Source organism: Pyricularia grisea, chromosome I (genome assembly GCF_004355905.1).
Source record: "Pyricularia grisea strain NI907 chromosome I, whole genome shotgun sequence".
In the NCBI taxonomy this organism is placed as follows: Eukaryota; Fungi; Ascomycota; class Sordariomycetes; order Magnaporthales; family Pyriculariaceae; genus Pyricularia; species Pyricularia grisea.
In genome coordinates, this window is record NC_044973.1 from 1,076,168 (window position 1) to 1,092,503 (window position 16,336).

Here is a 16,336-nt window from a genome sequence, read left to right on the forward strand (position 1 = left end):
ATACAGCCTGAGCCACCTCTTTATGTCGAAGTGTCAGTCAATACAATTCTTAGTGGGATGCTCGTTGAAGATACGAATCGTTGTTTCAGTAGAATGTTGGATATTGACAATCTCTCTAATTTCTATATTAGACTAGTGCGAACCCGAAGCTAATATTCACAGAAGTACCTTTTACTTGCACAAACGCGGGTGCAGCTGGTGGCTTAGTGGAGCCGTGAGATTATATTCGACACTCGCCACCAGGTCTACACACCGTCTTTATCTTTGCACTTGGCGATCTGGAAGTCGAAGCCGTTGTTGACCTTCTTACACCGACAATGACTGACAGAGATAAAAAGACAATAAAATTTTATTTACAAATGGAGGTAGTCCTCTAGAAAAATACCACAAGCTCCATCCCAATGCAGAATCGAGCGTCCAGTGATAAGATCGGCACTCCGTTCCCCTAGACACGAGGGAGATATCACTCGGACGAGGTATCAGTATAAGTATCAGCAGAGGTGCCGGGCGAGGACGAAGAACTGCCTGTAGAGCCACCACCGCTACCACTATCGTCTCCGCCAAACCCACCTCCACCTTTGCCCTTCCCACCTTTTCCTCTCCCACCAAAACCGCCGCCTCCTTCGCCATCACCATTCCCTTTCCAGCCTTTTCCTTTGCCACCAAAGCCGCCGCTCTTTCCGTCCCCACCTTTGCCTTTACCACCCTTCCCCTTGCCGCCTTTTCCTTCTCCACCAAAATCACCACCCCCGTCGCCAGCAGCATCTCCTGCTCCTCCACCTGCTCCGTCGTCAGCGCCCGACCCACCATCCTCTTCCTGTCTCCGCGCGAGCTGCGCCACCCCGCGCCTGCGTGCCAGCAGCTTTCGCCTGTCGAGCCCGCGCGGGCGGGCATCCCCGACGTTGCGAGCCGCGATGCCGTACGAGGTGATGCTTGGGTTACCGGCCAGGGCCGGCAGGGCCGTTAGGAGGAAGAAAGCTGCGACTATGGGGATCTTCATGTTGAGTGCTTTGGGGTGTTTGCTGAATTTTTCTTTTCCTTTCTTTTTAAGTTTCTAGGTCGTCTGATTTGCGATATTAATGGTGGCCTGAACTTTCGTTGATATGGGATTTTCTGTTTTTCTTTTTGGAATAGGTGTGTTCTTTCAAAATTGAAACTCGCAATCGTACAAAGGCTTGGAATGCTTGGAAACTTGGTATGCTTGTACGAACGATGACTGATGGCCAACATTACAAGATTGGTACACAGAAACAATGTCGAGTCTTATATGTACAACTATCTGCACGCTGCGAAACTACATCAAAAGCTGTTGCCTTGATCTTGGAATACAAAATACAAAGCCGCACCTAATGCTATTACTACACAGCAATCCAGACATTCAATATTTACTGGATCTGTTCTAAATCGGTAGAGATTTCGTCGTCGACATTTCGCAACGCCTCTTCATTCACGGCAGGTTTAGGGCACAAGTCTTTACAATACAGGAACGACCCACAGTAAGCACAGCAAATCCTCCAGCCCATCGGGACCGAACCATCTCCTTGCGGCTTTGTGGTACGGTGCGAGATGGACGCCACATGGAGGCTGTCCCAGTTTTGTCATGCCGTGACGGCTGTGGCTTCGACCGCTTTGAGAATATTAAACCGACACGAGAGCGCTGCAATCATCGCTGGTCCCTGCATGAGCTAGTTGATTCCCCGTGTGATTGATTTGCTCCCAGCAATTCGATGGAGCCGGTACGATGGTCGCCTAATAAGTCACTGAGAGCATTGGTTGTTGTTGTATGTAGGCGGCGATTGAAAGGACCTAATCGTGGTTGACGATGATTGCAAGTATTTAAACTACGTCTCCTGCAAATCTAATGCCTGGTATGTAACTTCCAACATCAAAAAAGAGTTGAGGAAGGCTATGTTCTGGTGAGACCATGGGTCAAAATCAGATGGTGGGATTGATGATCCTGCCAAGCGGCGGGCAGTGGGGGGGATCTCGTCACTCCATGAGGTAGCCAGGAATTACCCCTGTTCCCAGTAGCCCGACTTGTCCGGTCCCGAAAATGTCGTTTCCGATCCCCAGACAACAAACAGCACTGGGGGAAGAAAATAGGCGTAGTGTACTTGAGCGATCGCACGATGCAGCGTACTAAAAATAAGGAAGAATTGATGTGATAAGTTTCTTTGCTCAATTTTCATCCCACGATGAAAATTTGGTTTCTCGAGTAAGTAGTAAATTGAGATGCGCTATAATTCTGGATGCTATCGAGAAAGATTAGGCCCAGCCCAAGTATGGAGATCAAGTCGCTACATAGTGGAGCGCGAAGATGCAGGGGATCGCTGTGACAATGACAAAAGAAATAGAAAAAAACAAAAACAATCTGGGGTATCCAAAATTCCGCTTCGTCATCTCATCCCAACACAAAAATAAGTCTCCCAGGCTTTACATCATTACAGCCACAGTCCCAAAAAGCGCCATAACAAGCACAAGCAATCCGGGTACCGCCAACCCAGCAGCGCCTCCACCCATGCCCTTGGTGAAACCCCTGTCCTCGCCGCCGAGGTACAGCGCGCCAAGGTCAGTCAAGCCGCCGCTCGAGTCGAACAGGGCAACCTTGTTCCCGGTCCACTCGTTGGCGTTGTTCGACCTAAAGGCGCCGAACCACGCGTAGGCCTCGACCCAATCCTGACTGTCCAGGTATTCGAGGCTCTCGTTCATCATGGCAAAGGTGGCGTCGTCGTCGGCCTTGGGCATGGCCATCTCGGTGACCCAGTACTTGAGGTCCTTGCCGTCGACGCCCTTCCCGGCCATGTCCTTGCCGTTGCTGTAAAGATCGCGCACGTCGTCCAGCCAACCCTTCAGGCCGTACTGGTCGCCGTACCAGTGCACGGCGACAAAGTCGGTCGGGCACCCGTTGTCCTTGTCAATGTCCCAGCACGACTCGTTGAACTCGCGCAGCCACTCCAGCCCGCGCGGCGAGCCCGTCACGCACGGGTGGCTGATCTTCCACGTCCTCTTGCGGTCGCTCGACTCGGTCCGCAGCGGAGCGATGTGCTCAATGTAGGCCTCGGCGGCGTCGCGGGCCGAGATGGCCGAGCCGCCCGTGTCTGTCTCGCCGTCGGGCTCGTTGAAGCTGAGCAGGTGCGTCGACGATTCCGGGGCGCGGTCGAGCGTCGACACGAGCCCCTTGTCGTTGGTGTCGTCGAGGTTGTGGATTAGCGGCACGAACTTGACCGAGTCGCCGACCGCCCGCGCCATGTTGCGCGACCATGTGTAGTACCAGCTGATGAGCGAATCGTTCGACAGCATGATGCGGGCGTCTTCGGAATTTGTGTTTTCATCTTGGATGTACGCGAGGCCGCGTTTGTGTGGCAGGTCGGCCGCCGTCGCAAGGGCGGCGGCGGCGGTTAGCCCGAAGATGATGCGGGGTGCCCAACGATGGTGCATTTTGAGGGGGGTTTTTAGGGGTAGTTGGAGGCTTTGGCTCGAAATGTCACCTATGGGATGTGGAAGCCATTGTGTATGCAAGAGCTGAGGCGACGTTCCTCATGCTCAAGTGCGTCGCTCCGACGAATTTATTTTGCATCTTATTGCCTCACTTTTTTTTTCGCGTCGAGTCTTGGAAGTGTCATCGGTCGCGCTGACGTCACTGATGCTTAGAGCTGGGGTGGATTTTGGCAGCCCAGGCGCTTGATATCTTGGTTCTAGAGAGCTGGGCATCCATCTGGTGGGGGCGAACCTGCAATTGGCGGGCAGCCATCAAATCAGATCGGTGACGAATTGACGGTGAGGAATCAGGGTCCAAAAAACAGGGGTCTTAAACCGGATAGATGGTGATGGTGAAAGTGGAATTAATGAACGTGAACAACGATTTCGAGACGCATTGACATTTAGCAAGATGCGATCGTGAAATAAACAAATATAGACAAAATTGATCCGACTGTATCGAAGCCCGTACCGGCATAATGTACAGGCTAAAATGTGGATGAACAGATCACGCGTTTTTACGAAACAAGCCGATTTTAATGGGGAGCTGCATGGGTTAGGGTACCTGGTAGAGACAGAGAGTAAATAGATGATGGTAAATTCCTCTTGCAAGGCAGGGTATCCAAGATATCTCCGTGTGTATCATATATGTAGTAGACTTTCTTGTTCTAGAAAAGCTAAGACTAGACTAGTTCTAGCTCTAAGTTTGGACTTGGCTTGCTGAGTAAATGCTGTATAATTAAATTTGCTTACGCAAATAACCTTTACAGTATTCCTCCTGTTACATGAATTTAATATTCCTTTTTAGATTGTGCTCTTGGCGTTTCCTGGTAAATCTTCCCCATCAAGGTCTAGACTGTCTCTCATCTGAAGTTACCCAGTTTCCATACAGTAGTCTGATGATTTCTTATTGACCCAGCCAATTCGGTGGCAAACGGCCACAAGACATGATAGATGAGATGAAAGGCTAGCCACGATGGCCGAAAGGCCGATTTAGAAACAGGGTGTGGGCTAGAGTTGAATCTAGCTGCTTAGTGCCGATTACTTCTTCGATGGATGCCGAAGGTCAGCATTAACCGAGGAGTGGAAGCTCGTCTTTTCCTCCCCCGGGTTGACTCGTTGACAAACATGTCGTGCTCAACCACCTTCTTCATTAATCACACCAAAGACAATCTACCGGCGGCATGGAGGATCCGTTCCGCGTCATCGTAATCGGTGCCGGGCCCGTCGGGCTGATGGCGTGCCACGCCCTGTCCAGTGCCGGCATAGACCACGTGCTGCTTGAGAAGCGACCAAAGCTCGACAAGGAGGCCGGCACGTCCATCGCAATGTGGCCGCACAACGTCCGCGTGCTGGATCAGCTGGGCCTGCTCGACGAGGCCCTCGATCTGTACATGCCCGTGCTCAACAAGATCAATCTGCGCCGCGACGGCACTGTCACCAGCCGCAATGACATGTTCGCTGCCGTCCAGCGCAACCATGGTCACGATTGGATGTGCTTCCATCGCGCCCGCCTCATGGACCTACTGTACCGACGTCTGCCGGAGAACTCCGAAAATGTCTTGTTTGACAAGAAGGTGGTCGCCATCGACGAGACAACCCCTGATTGCGTTACTGTTATCTGCGAAGATGGGAGCAGCTACACCGGGTCGATGGTTCTCGGGGCTGACGGTGTGCACAGCACCGTCCGACGTTTGATGAACAAGAATGTGGGAGGCGACTCGGAGGTGGAAAAGGAGGACAGTTGTTTCAAGGCAAGCTACCGTGGTTTGTACGGCTACTCGGCCCGATTCCCCCAGCTCGAACCATCAACGATATACGAGACACACGGGAAGCGCTTCTCGATCCAGCTCGTCGTCGCCGAGAAACAGCAGCACTTCATCATTTATCAAAAGTCGGACTATCCGACGAGCAAAATGGGCCAAAGATTCACTCAAGTTCACAGAGATGCGATGGCGGCCGAGTTTGCTGACGTCAAGTTCGCCGAGGGAGTGACGTTTGGCGACGTCTGGGCTTCGTCGCACTGGAGCAACATGTCTCTTATCGAAGAGGGGACGGTTTCGCGGTGGCATCACGGGCGTGTCGTGTTGGTGGGCGACGCCGTGCACAAGATGACACCCAACAGTGGGTTTGGAATGAACAGCGGCGTGCAAGGAGTCGTGAGTTTGGTCAACGGTTTGTATGGGCTGCTGAATGAACACAAGGAAATGGTTCCAGGTTCTGAAGAGCTCCAACGTGTTTTCACGGATTATCATTCAGCGAGGCTTCGCGCAACGCGGGAAGCTGTGCAGATATGTGGGATATATACACGAGTTGTCGCTTGGGATAACATCATCTTGCGCATGGCAGATCAACACATACTCCCACTCATCGGCGGCGACGTCACAACACTCAACTTGTTAATGTCACCAATAGTGCAGAGGGGAGTTGTGCTGAGCTTCTTGGAAGAGAAAAACTTCCGCCAGGGAACCAAAGGTTACAAAACACCGCGGCAAGAAATTAACTTGGATGAAAAGGCCACTCTTGTCGCTGAGATTTGAGATTTGATGTATGGAGCGATGGTGATTTGTAAGAATGACCAAGCATAGCATGTGCCTCATAGACATTTCATAGAAGACAGCTTTACAGAGCTCAAGAAAAAAGATTTTAACGACTCCATGATGTTACAACATCGTTCCTGTCCAAGACGACGTTTCAAATAACGAGTACTGGCTTAAAATCCCCCACGGGATGGGAACGAAGAGTTTTGGGATGCGCTTGCAAATTGCGTGTCTTGTACAGCCTGTGGCTCAAGTGTGATCTCTCTTAGGCTTGATATAATTTCAAAAATTGAACTGTGATCTCGGAGATTAACCCCTGTTTAACTGAGTTCGACGGAAGTCGTCGCTGCTAATTGTGATTTCTGCCGGAGGTATTTCTCCGGGGTAAATGTTGTTAGGAGTGGTGTAATCCCACCTGGTCTCTCTGGTACCAGCCCGATTCCCTGGTTGTAAAGAATGCTAAGGTTCTCTCTCCCAATGTATGCCAGGCCGTTAACAACCGAAATACGCATAAACAAAGCAGGAAGCTATGTAAAGCTCTGCTTTTGCGCTAACAAGTTCTTTGGTTGATAGGAATCGTATGAACATTAAGCACAGACTATAATTAAAATAGCCAATGCAACCTTACTACTGTATTGAAAAAAACATTGATAATAAAAGGGTGCGTTGTTCCGCTGACAATCCAGTGATTCGACTCAACTCTGCTCAACATTCACCTTTTAGTTGATGTTTTATCCCTACTTCTATTATATTCTTCCCAAAAAATCTTTTTGAAAAATTAGGGCTTCTATTATTTGTACCATATTTACGTTCAACAGCGCCGTGGCCGCCTCCTTGGTTGACTTTAGCACTCGCGAGTAACGTTTCGATACACGCGTTAAACGGTCGAACTTAGGTTCTGCCTTTACGTATCAAGGTGTGGTGATGCCATGATGGGACGACCCAAAATCAAAATGTATGCAAGAATGTGCCGCGATAATGGTAATAGTTAATCCACATATGGATGCCGTCACAATTGGCCGGCTGTGTGCACAAGTCTGCCAATTCGCCCCACTGGAGCTACCACCCGGATTCTTTGATCGTCCTCCAAGTTCGACCCATTGAGTCCTATTATAGAAAACAAACGCTTTGAAACTTACCCTCACCAAACGTCTACCCAAAAAGTACCCAGTGCAGACGATTGCTGTGTGGGTCAAAAGGTGGAAAGTTTTGAAGGCCGAATATTGCATCCTGGAGACTCGTTAACGCGGCCCTTATATTACAGTATAGGAAGTGCGCACAAGTAAATCCAATCCAAATAAAATTTTATGTAGTGTTCTAATTTTCCCCAGCTGTGCAGGAATGCGCTGCCCGTAGCTCGACCTACTTTTTTCTGGTTGGATGGTTTGGTGAATATGAAGCGAAATCGTTTCTTTTTCTTTTTTTTTTTTTTTTTGCGTCGAGTTTAGCGTATTTTATATATTTAATTGGAATGTTCGTTTGTCAGCACCTTCAAAGAGGGATAGTAGTAGTAGTAGCAGTAAAAGAAAGTCTCGGTGCCTTGAACTGTCCTTATTTGCCGGACAATGCAGTCGCAGAAGGGAGGAGGCAGGTTGTGAAGCCTAAAAAGTGAACACATGTGCATAGGAGCACCGGGAGATTCGGTGCGTTGTCCGGCCGTCCCCGCATGTCAGACCTGAGCCTATTACCCCGCGCCGTCCTCCATGCCTAGACCCGATAGCCAAGTCAATAGGGAAGCCACTCGAACCAAGCCGAATTTGGATGTCCTTTGGCATGTATAATTTGATCCGATCCATCGTGTAATCGCCTCAATCTAGGATATTTCAGCCAGAAAAGCCACCGGGCGGTGTCCATCCCATTCTACTTTAAATCAACATCACCTTCAACGCCATGGCATCCTCCCTCGACGTCAACAACGCCCGCTTCAACGCCGAGGCGGCCGACTGGGATAACAACGTCAAGCACGTCGAGTCGACACAGAAAGCCCTCGATGCAATCAGGCGCCACGTCCCAGCCTTTGCAGATGGCGCAGCCAAAGGTAAACTAAACGAGTCGAGCAACTTCGCTTGTTCCCATCACGTGAGCCCTCAAGACAAAATGAGCCATGAAAAAAAAAAGCTTTATCCTCTGTTTCTAACATTGCCACATCTGCAAATAGACCTGGACGTCCTCGAGATTGGCTGCGGGACAGGCCTCCTCTCATTCCTACTAGCCCCGCACGTCCGCACTCTGATCGGCGTCGACACGGCCTCGGGCATGCTATCCGGCTTCAACGCCAAGCTAGCCGCGCTACCTGACCGCGACGCCGCCAACCTCACCAGCGTCAACGTGCTGCTGCAAGACCCGGACGATGCCGCACTGCAAAAAGCCGGCTCGGAGCTCGACTCCCGCATCGCCGGCTCGTCGGCATCACCACCTCCTCAGCCGCGCCGCTTCGACCTGATCGTGTCGCACCTGACGCTGCACCACATCCCCTCCATGCCCGAGATCTTCAGCACGCTGACCGCCTGCCTCAAGCCGGGCGGCCGGGTCGCCGTGACCGACTACGAGGACTACGGCGACGAGGCGATCGCGTTCCACCCGGTCGCCAAGCGCCAAGGGGTCGAAAGGCACGGTATCCGCAAGGCCGAGGTCGAGGAGGCGATGCGCCGGGCCGGCCTGGTGGACGTTTCCGTCAAGGAGGCGTTTGTGCTTCGCAAGGAGGTCGAGGCCGAGGGCGGAAACCCTGCAAGGGCGATGGATTTTCCGTTTCTGATCATGCTTGGTAAGAAAAAGGAGTAGCAGGTCGCCAATGACCGGGGGAGGAACTGGGATGGCCAAGAATTAAAAAAGAAATCGGGCTGTGCCGTCTCGGGTGTTTACTGCACTGTGTTTTGGCAGGCCGGGGGGAGAAACGGGCTTGACGGGGACAAAAGAGATCATAATGATCGTGGATTATAGATCTTGCATACTGTGGGTCGCACCCAGGGATGCGAGTGTCTCGGAAGTCTTATTTTCCAGCAGGGGTAATACTGTTAATGCATGACAGTTCCAAGAGGCGAGGAAACAGGGGCAAGTCAACCAGAAAAAAATATCGGGAAATGATCAGCTTTGCTTGGCAGAAGCCACATTCTGTATTTTTCAGTCCCTGGTATCGTGAAATGTAAAAATACAACAGAAAAATCAACAGAGCCCTGCCTGTCAAAGGCAGGGGATGCGACAAGAAGAAGGGAAAAAAATAAAAAAAGAATGACAAAACAGGAAACACTGCCCATAGATGGGTGATCAATGAATGTAATACACCGTGAAAGGCCCAAATTTCCAAAACCCAAAATCCTACAACAACCTCACTTATACAAATGCCCCAAGAAAATTCAGTGTGCTATGTTAGCTCCGATGGCCGCTTAGGCTAGGAGGCCAGATGAAGAAGACAGTACGCGAGCGCTCAATGGAGCGAAGTCGCTTAGGAGCGGTTGTCCAGGGACATGCGCTTGCGCAGCCTGTATGCGATGGCGCGCTTGCGGGCGGCAGCGGACTGGGTGAAGGCAGCGCTGCCACCGAAGGGGCCGGCAGCAGCACCGTTGCGGACGCGGACAATGCAGACGTTCTTGACGCCGGCGACAGTAGCCTCGCAAGTTGTACCGGCGGGCATCTTGACCTCAAGCGGGAACTCGGTAGCGGTGGCAAGGCTCAGACCCTGGATACCAAGGCCTGGAACGTCCTTGACGACCTCGGCTTTTTGGAAAGCATCGGCCTTGGTGCCACCCGAGGTGCCATCAACATCGGCGGTCATGGGGCCGGCGCCATCCTGGTTAATCTGGCGGAATGTCATCTTGATGATGCCGTCGGTGCCGACTGTCGGCAGACCGGAGCTGGCACCCTCGCCCACGCTGGCCTTTACGCTGGTCTCAGGGCCAGCCAGGACCTTGGTGCCACCGCCGCCTGCGAGACCACCACCACCGAGGCCCTTGAGGAGGTTGCCAATCTGGCGGACGACAAAGTTGCTCGACACGGGCGCAACATCTTCGGCCTCCTCATCCTCGATGGCGACAAATTTGCCACGGCTGGCGGCAGAAAACCTGGCAGCGCCCTTGGCAGCAGCACTCTTCCCAGATCCGACGTTGGCCGGGATGTTGTCCTCCTCACCGACACCGGTGGAGTTGCCGGCAGATGCTGCACCCATGCCCATGAAGTTCTTGATCATAACAGAGGCGTCGACGGGACCACCACCCTGGGTGCGGCCGAGAGGTGATCCACCCGATCGGATATCCCTGTCGCGAATAATGGCAGTGTCGGCCTGTGAGCCGCAGCCATTGCTGGTGCAGTCACGAGGAGTGCCATCGGCGACTATAGAGTATATGTCAGTATAAGCTCTCAAGTATATCAAGGATGGCTGCGTAAAACAAGAGACAGGACTTACTTGTAAGACCGGGCATCTCAACGTTGTTTTCACCAAGGATCCTCATCACCACACCGTGGGCGGAAACGGTTGCGCTGAGCGCAAGGATGATAGCGGACTGAGTCTTCATTGTGAAGGAAATGTGAAGGAAGTCTATGAAGGAAAGTAAAACTTTTGTAAAAAGGGCTTCACCTGTGAAGTGGAAGGGAAATGCCTCCGGGGCTAAAACTGAAAAAAGACTGAGAAAAGAGAGGGTATTAACCGGGCTGAAAGATGAGGTTGTGGATGGATTGAACAAAAGAAGCCTTGATGGAGGGTGGGAGCAGTTAACCTTATATAGAAGCCTTGAAACGTTTCCCGGCGAGGCAAACACCAGACGACACAGCGTATAATGACCACCAAGACAGGACCATACCTTACGCAAGTCGACCCGAACAGCCATCCAAGCAAACGCCGGGATATCCAGATGACCGACTGTTTGACAGACGCCGGCAAAGTTGCGACAGCTTACACCCCACAATAGGTTTAGTGCGGTGCTCCAGACAGAACCCTGTCAGCGAATCGCATCCACTGGTGACCAAATGAGGTGGAAACCATAGTGTTGTTTCTCTCGGAACATAAGCCCGCTCACATATTTGGTGGGACCTCTTTTGCTAAGCAACCAGGAACATGGAGGCTGGAATTCCTCGGAATACATGGTTAAACTTAGTGTTATTCTTGCACACGTTATAATGGATAACCTCCCTTGGAATACCCAAGAATAAAATGTGCTTAGCGGCTCTCTATCATTGCCTTTTTCGGCAGTCGATCCGGCTAGGTCCCGTACACTTGTTTACATCAATCAATGATCGAGGCTTGGCAAAACATCATCAAGAATGATGCCTCAACGTTATAGGATTTGAATGAGACATGAGAAGAGAAAACAATTTCAGCCGCAGACCCAGATTTTTCCAGCTGTGCGATAGGCTTCAAGGAAATTTAACAATAAGGACCGTCCCGCATTTGACCTGGTAGTTGTCAAAGTTGCATCGATGCAAGGTGGCACTGCGACGTCTGGAGGGGTATTGAGGATCAGTCTCGCCGATCAATAATATCATCAATTGTTTCTCGCCGAAGATCCTCAAGAGGAAACTACGTAAGGAATTTGATGGGTGAGGTTGCTTTTTCCTTGGGACATCCCAGCGCTTACCAAGAGCCTCTATTTTTACGGTTACTCATTGCATCTGCCAATCTCGAGACATTAGGGGAAAGCTGAAACTTCGAACCACTGGAAAGGGGTCATAGTCATCTGTTCTTTGGACGTTTTGCTCCTGAATTATAGGCCGCAAGAATTAGGTATAGTGGAGTTGGACGTGTCTCAACTAGAATCGGGGCAGCGATACGGGGCAAATGAAACAAACACTGGCCATGTTTAGATGCGAATAAGGAAGGTTGCTGAGAAACAAAAGTCTGTGCGGTGTGAAGAGAGAGGGAGAGAGGAACGACAAAAGAAAAAGAAGAAAGAAGAAAAATAAGCAAAAAAGAAACAATGACAAGACGCAAAACAGGCGGACGAGAAGAGACAAAATCGCTCACACTGCTTCAATTGTGCGGGCGGATTTTTCTCGAACTACAATCAAGCCGTTGACGCATTCCTTGGTTAATGCATTGTCTGGCGACCTTGAATGCAAGGAGCAGCGTAGGTAAAATCCGCAGTACAAATCCAGACATCGACTCAAGTAGCCGGGAAAAGATTGGACGAATCGCACTTCTCACACCAACAAAGTAGGCGCTGCCAAAAAAAATGAAACCGATGCAGAGACGACAATGATGAAAGAAATAGATTGCGGACACTTGCGGCTTATACCACCTAAACGACGTTCTCCTAGCAGACCCGCTCAACCGCTGCTGTGAGGATTGCCAACCTAGCCGTGATTTTGTCGCGCGACGCGGTCAAGTCGCGGTCGGAGATTATTCGTGTGGTCGAGACGCGATAACTTTGAATCGGAACAGCTGTCGCGAAGACAAGACAGTGAAGATGACTTGAACGACTTGTATTGCAAAGAGCTCTAAAAAGTCATTTACTTGCATTCATTCGTGTCGCGAAAACGAGCCGTGATTGTTGAGCAACCGGTTGTAGAAAAACTATCCGGTTTTAGCAGGCGACGGGGCGCTTGGGGAATTGTCGAGCAAACTGTATCACGTGTCTCAGCTCAGCTACGAGGAAGTGGCAAAGCGGGGTAGGCGGGGTTCCGTTGGTGATCTTGTTCGATTCTGGATCCGATCCATCCTCAACAGTAGCCTCAACCAAAATACGAGGCGATAAAAAAAAAAAAAACACCTCGTACTCAACTTAGGTTTGCTCGAAAATGATATCAGAATCCAATCAACTCTTAATATTGACTACTCAAAAAGAAACATCACATGCACGAACACATCAAAGTAGCATCAGGCAAAACAACAGAACAGATATGCTTCACCGCTTCAACGACTGTCAGCTAATAATGTTCAGCGCGAGACGCAAGTGCAAGGGAGCCGTTGCGGCCTCGAACAGATTAGTCGCGCCAAGTTTCGGACCACCGACAGTGGTCAGCACACCGCCGCACGACCGTTCCTGTCTCTTTTTTCCTAGCGCTGTAGAAGTCGTCTTATGTCATCGTCCCCTAAATGTCAAGCGCGCGCGCACGTTCCTTTGAAGAACGGGCTTAAGGGTCTTTCTCTTGCACTACCAAGACTATTCAACAGGAGTCGGTGCAAAATTTACTTTTCGGCCGATCCGAGCCTATGATAGTTGTAACTTGTTGTTGCCCCTCCGCAGGTTCTTGCTCACCGCTCGGAGCCGCGAAGACCGATCCAGCGCCTTTATCTGTGTGTAGGTAATCAACAATTTCGTGTGGCGGCTGCAGTGTGAGTGCAAAAGCAAGGGCCGCCTGGAAACCGGACGCCCGACGGGGGAGTAACTGAATTGGCACGGAACCTCTGCGCTCTCCATTATGGGAAAGGAAGGGAAGGAATTGGTATATAAATTGTCTGCTCTTCTCCAGCTAGAAAAAAATTGTATCGAAATGCATCCGTTCCCATCCATCATCCATTATTCTTTGCCGCTGTAGCCTCTTCTGCACGCCCGTTGAACCGCCCGATATTCCAAGTTCAAGCCACAAGACGATCGATTAATCCGTCTTAACTACCCTATTTCGCCGGATTTCTTCTTTGCACATCTGAATCAAAATCAAAATGCCTGCAGTCACCCAGCCCCGCGGCGAGAGCAAGTATGACGCGATCCCAGGCCCCCTGGGTCCTCAGTCAGCCTCTCTCGAGGGCAAGGTTGCCCTCGTGACCGGTGCTGGTGCGTGCTTCTCACTTTCCTCTCACTTTTTTCGAATACATCTCATCATGTGACTAACGTATTTCCATCGCTCTGATAGGCCGTGGTATCGGCAGGGAGATGGCAATGGAGCTTGGCCGTCGTGGCTGCAAGGTCATTGTCAACTACGCCAACAGCACCGAGTCCGCCGAAGAGGTCGTCGCCGCCATCAAGAAGAACGGCTCTGACGCTGCCTCCGTCAAGGCCAACGTTGGTGTCGTCGAGGACATCGTCAGGATGTTCGAGGAGGCCGTCAAGATCTTTGGCAAGCTCGACATCGTTTGCTCCAACAGCGGTGTCGTCTCCTTCGGTCACGTCAAGGATGTTACCCCCGAGGAGTTCGACCGCGTTTTCGCTATCAACACCCGGGGCCAGTTCTTCGTCGCCCGAGAGGCCTACAAGCACCTCGAGATTGGTGGTCGTCTGATCCTTATGGGCTCCATCACTGGTCAGGTAAGTTTTCTGTTTTCCTTTTTCTTTTTCTCCCCTTGCTCTTTCTCCCGACGCCTCCGTCCCTGGCGAACAGATATATTGAGCGTATACTTACCGGTACCTCTCGCTATAGGCCAAGGGTGTGCCAAAGCACGCCGTCTACTCAGGATCAAAGGGTGCCATCGAGACCTTTGCTCGCTGCATGGCCATTGGTAAGTTCCAAATTCTGCTTCATGGGAATCGAGCGACCTTGTTCGGTTGGCTCTGGCAGAAGAGCCTAGCCCCTGAGATCGCACCCTAACCCTGGGGAGAACCTCTCACGTGACTCCCTTCTTGACAGTCCATGAACATGTCACTGACCGTTTTTTCTCTCTCCAGACATGGCCGACAAGCAGATTACTGTTAACGTTGTTGCCCCCGGCGGTATCAAGACGGATATGTACCACGCTGTCTGCAGGGAGTACATTCCCAACGGCGAGAACCTCACGAACGAGGAGGTTGACGAGGTACATCTCTCCGCACCCCTGACACCATCGGTCCTCATAATGCTCTATCCCGATCTAAGCTAACTCTGTTCTCTAGTATGCTGCAAACGCTTGGAGCCCGCTCAAACGCGTGGTATGTTCCCCCCTTGCCTCTTAATTGTTTGCCTGGTTCTTGTGATGATACTAACCCATCAACCCACGTTGAACAGGGCCTCCCCATCGATATCGCGCGTGTCGTTTGCTTTCTTTCGAGCAATGATGCATCTTGGATTGTTAGTTCGATTCCCAAACGAAAGCTCAAGATGCGAATGAATAGCTAACAGTCCAAAAGACAGGCAAGGTTATTGGAATCGACGGCGGTGCTTGCATGTAAATGGGTCGGGATTCGCAACTGGAGGTATATAAATAGATGTTTCTACGTACTTGAAACAATGGAGACAGTTGCTACTCAAAGATTACTGATGCGTTGTTGTGTAGGGGGCGAAAAGCAGTCAAGAAGCTCCAGTGATGTTGATATTGTGACAGTCACGTGACCTCTAGCCCCTGAGTTTTACTATGGTACAGGGAGGGATCCACTTCGGCACGTGAGCCGGAACTAGGTCTCCACAGTGCTGGATCACCAACGACGACATGGGTTTGCGCATCAGTTTCCAGTCACTTGAGGAACAGCAAGCCATGCTTTTGACATTTTCGTGCAACAAAGAGACGAGATATAGCGATTAGGGCGCCTTCTCGCACGCATTTTTTTAATCGCGGTAGCCCTAGGGCTGGTAAAGCTGAGTTTCCAGTCCCATGCCTTTGATGACCTTGGCCAATTATCAGTCTTTGCCGATCGGAAGAGAAGGGCCAAGCGCAAAGAGGAGCAGCGGCTGGAGCGCGAGGCAGAATTGAGTGGCGAGCGACAGAAACGAGCCGACGTCAGCCCTGAGGCATGCGATAGAGTTTGCATACCCAACAATGTCGCAAATATGACTCAGGAACGTACTAACAAAAGGATTGCCAGTAGCCCACAGAGTCGAAAACATGACAGATGAGCGACACGAGAAGGCGGGTTACTGGAGGCAGGACGCGACAAGAAGAGGAGGAGCCCGAGGAGGAGGGAAGACAGGCCGTGACAATAGTGGAGGAGAGAAGAGACAGGAGACGAGGAGAGCAGAGCGATGAGCGGACATGGGATGTTGCTACTCATGGACGAGGAGAATGACAAGGATACTGCCTGCAAGGCCGAACGGGAAGAACTGTCGAACGGTCGTACGGGCTGCCTAGGGCATATTACCGAAAACGGTGCCTAATGCCTACTACGGTTCACGCGCTCTGGCTTCACTTACCTGGACGATACGACGAAATTTGCGCCACACGAAGTCGGGTCGCCGGGCCAGTCGAGGTCGCATGGCAAACGACCCTATAGGGACCTACCGTTCGCCCCATCTGGGCGCACCGATGAGAAGCCTCTCAAGATGCAGGAACGGCATGGAGAGAGTGTTAGTCACATCACGGGAGTACGGCACGCGTCAAGGAGCAAGGAAAAAGAAAGAAACCGTCGAGTCGACGTCGTTGGAACAGAGGCGATCCCTATGAAAAGGGTTCATACCACAAAGGTGCCGAAGAGACAGAGGCTAAAATGGTAACAGCAATATCTGGGTCAAGTACGACACTCTTGGTGACGATTTGCAGGACGCGC

At 51.2% G+C, this 16,336-nt stretch overlaps 7 protein-coding genes across 7 annotated transcripts; 4 read left to right on the plus strand and 3 right to left on the minus strand.

Moving 5' to 3' along the window:
• Positions 1-463: 463 nt before the first annotated feature.
• Positions 464-1,000, minus strand: PgNI_05398 (uncharacterized protein; the record flags this gene model as incomplete). The annotated part of the gene is made up of 1 exon (XM_031125429.1): positions 464-1,000. One exon carries the CDS (start codon positions 998-1,000, stop codon positions 464-466), a length of 537 nt encoding a protein of 178 aa, XP_030982858.1.
• A 1,433-nt stretch (positions 1,001-2,433) lies between these two features.
• On the minus strand, positions 2,434-3,438 carry PgNI_05399 (uncharacterized protein; the record flags this gene model as incomplete). The annotated part of the gene is made up of 1 exon (XM_031125430.1): positions 2,434-3,438. The coding sequence occupies one exon, from the start codon at positions 3,436-3,438 to the stop codon at positions 2,434-2,436; it is 1,005 nt and encodes a 334-aa protein (XP_030982492.1).
• Positions 3,439-4,661: 1,223 nt separating this feature from the next.
• PgNI_05400 (uncharacterized protein) lies at positions 4,662-6,017 on the plus strand (the record flags this gene model as incomplete). The annotated part of the gene is made up of 1 exon (XM_031125431.1): positions 4,662-6,017. The coding sequence occupies one exon, from the start codon at positions 4,662-4,664 to the stop codon at positions 6,015-6,017; it is 1,356 nt and encodes a 451-aa protein (XP_030982693.1).
• Positions 6,018-7,795: 1,778 nt separating this feature from the next.
• On the plus strand, positions 7,796-9,560 carry PgNI_05401 (uncharacterized protein). Its single transcript, XM_031125432.1, has 2 exons — positions 7,796-8,055; positions 8,176-9,560. The coding sequence occupies exons 1-2, from the start codon at positions 7,908-7,910 to the stop codon at positions 8,796-8,798; spliced, it is 771 nt and encodes a 256-aa protein (XP_030982697.1). The 5' UTR covers positions 7,796-7,907; the 3' UTR covers positions 8,799-9,560.
• PgNI_05402 (uncharacterized protein) lies at positions 9,460-10,842 on the minus strand (the record flags this gene model as incomplete). The annotated part of the gene is made up of 2 exons (XM_031125433.1): positions 10,417-10,842; positions 9,460-10,343 (listed from the first exon to the last, which is right to left on the minus strand). The coding sequence occupies exons 1-2, from the start codon at positions 10,835-10,837 to the stop codon at positions 9,460-9,462; spliced, it is 1,305 nt and encodes a 434-aa protein (XP_030982716.1). The 5' UTR covers positions 10,838-10,842.
• A 2,293-nt stretch (positions 10,843-13,135) lies between these two features.
• PgNI_05403 (uncharacterized protein) lies at positions 13,136-15,282 on the plus strand. The gene is made up of 7 exons (XM_031125434.1): positions 13,136-13,720; positions 13,800-14,191; positions 14,304-14,382; positions 14,549-14,676; positions 14,753-14,788; positions 14,865-14,927; positions 14,987-15,282. The coding sequence occupies exons 1-7, from the start codon at positions 13,609-13,611 to the stop codon at positions 15,026-15,028; spliced, it is 852 nt and encodes a 283-aa protein (XP_030982720.1). The 5' UTR covers positions 13,136-13,608; the 3' UTR covers positions 15,029-15,282.
• Positions 15,283-15,285: 3 nt separating this feature from the next.
• PgNI_05404 (uncharacterized protein) lies at positions 15,286-15,859 on the plus strand (the record flags this gene model as incomplete). The annotated part of the gene is made up of 3 exons (XM_031125435.1): positions 15,286-15,289; positions 15,478-15,596; positions 15,686-15,859. 3 exons carry the CDS (start codon positions 15,286-15,288, stop codon positions 15,857-15,859), a joined length of 297 nt encoding a protein of 98 aa, XP_030982722.1.
• Positions 15,860-16,336: the final 477 nt, after the last annotated feature.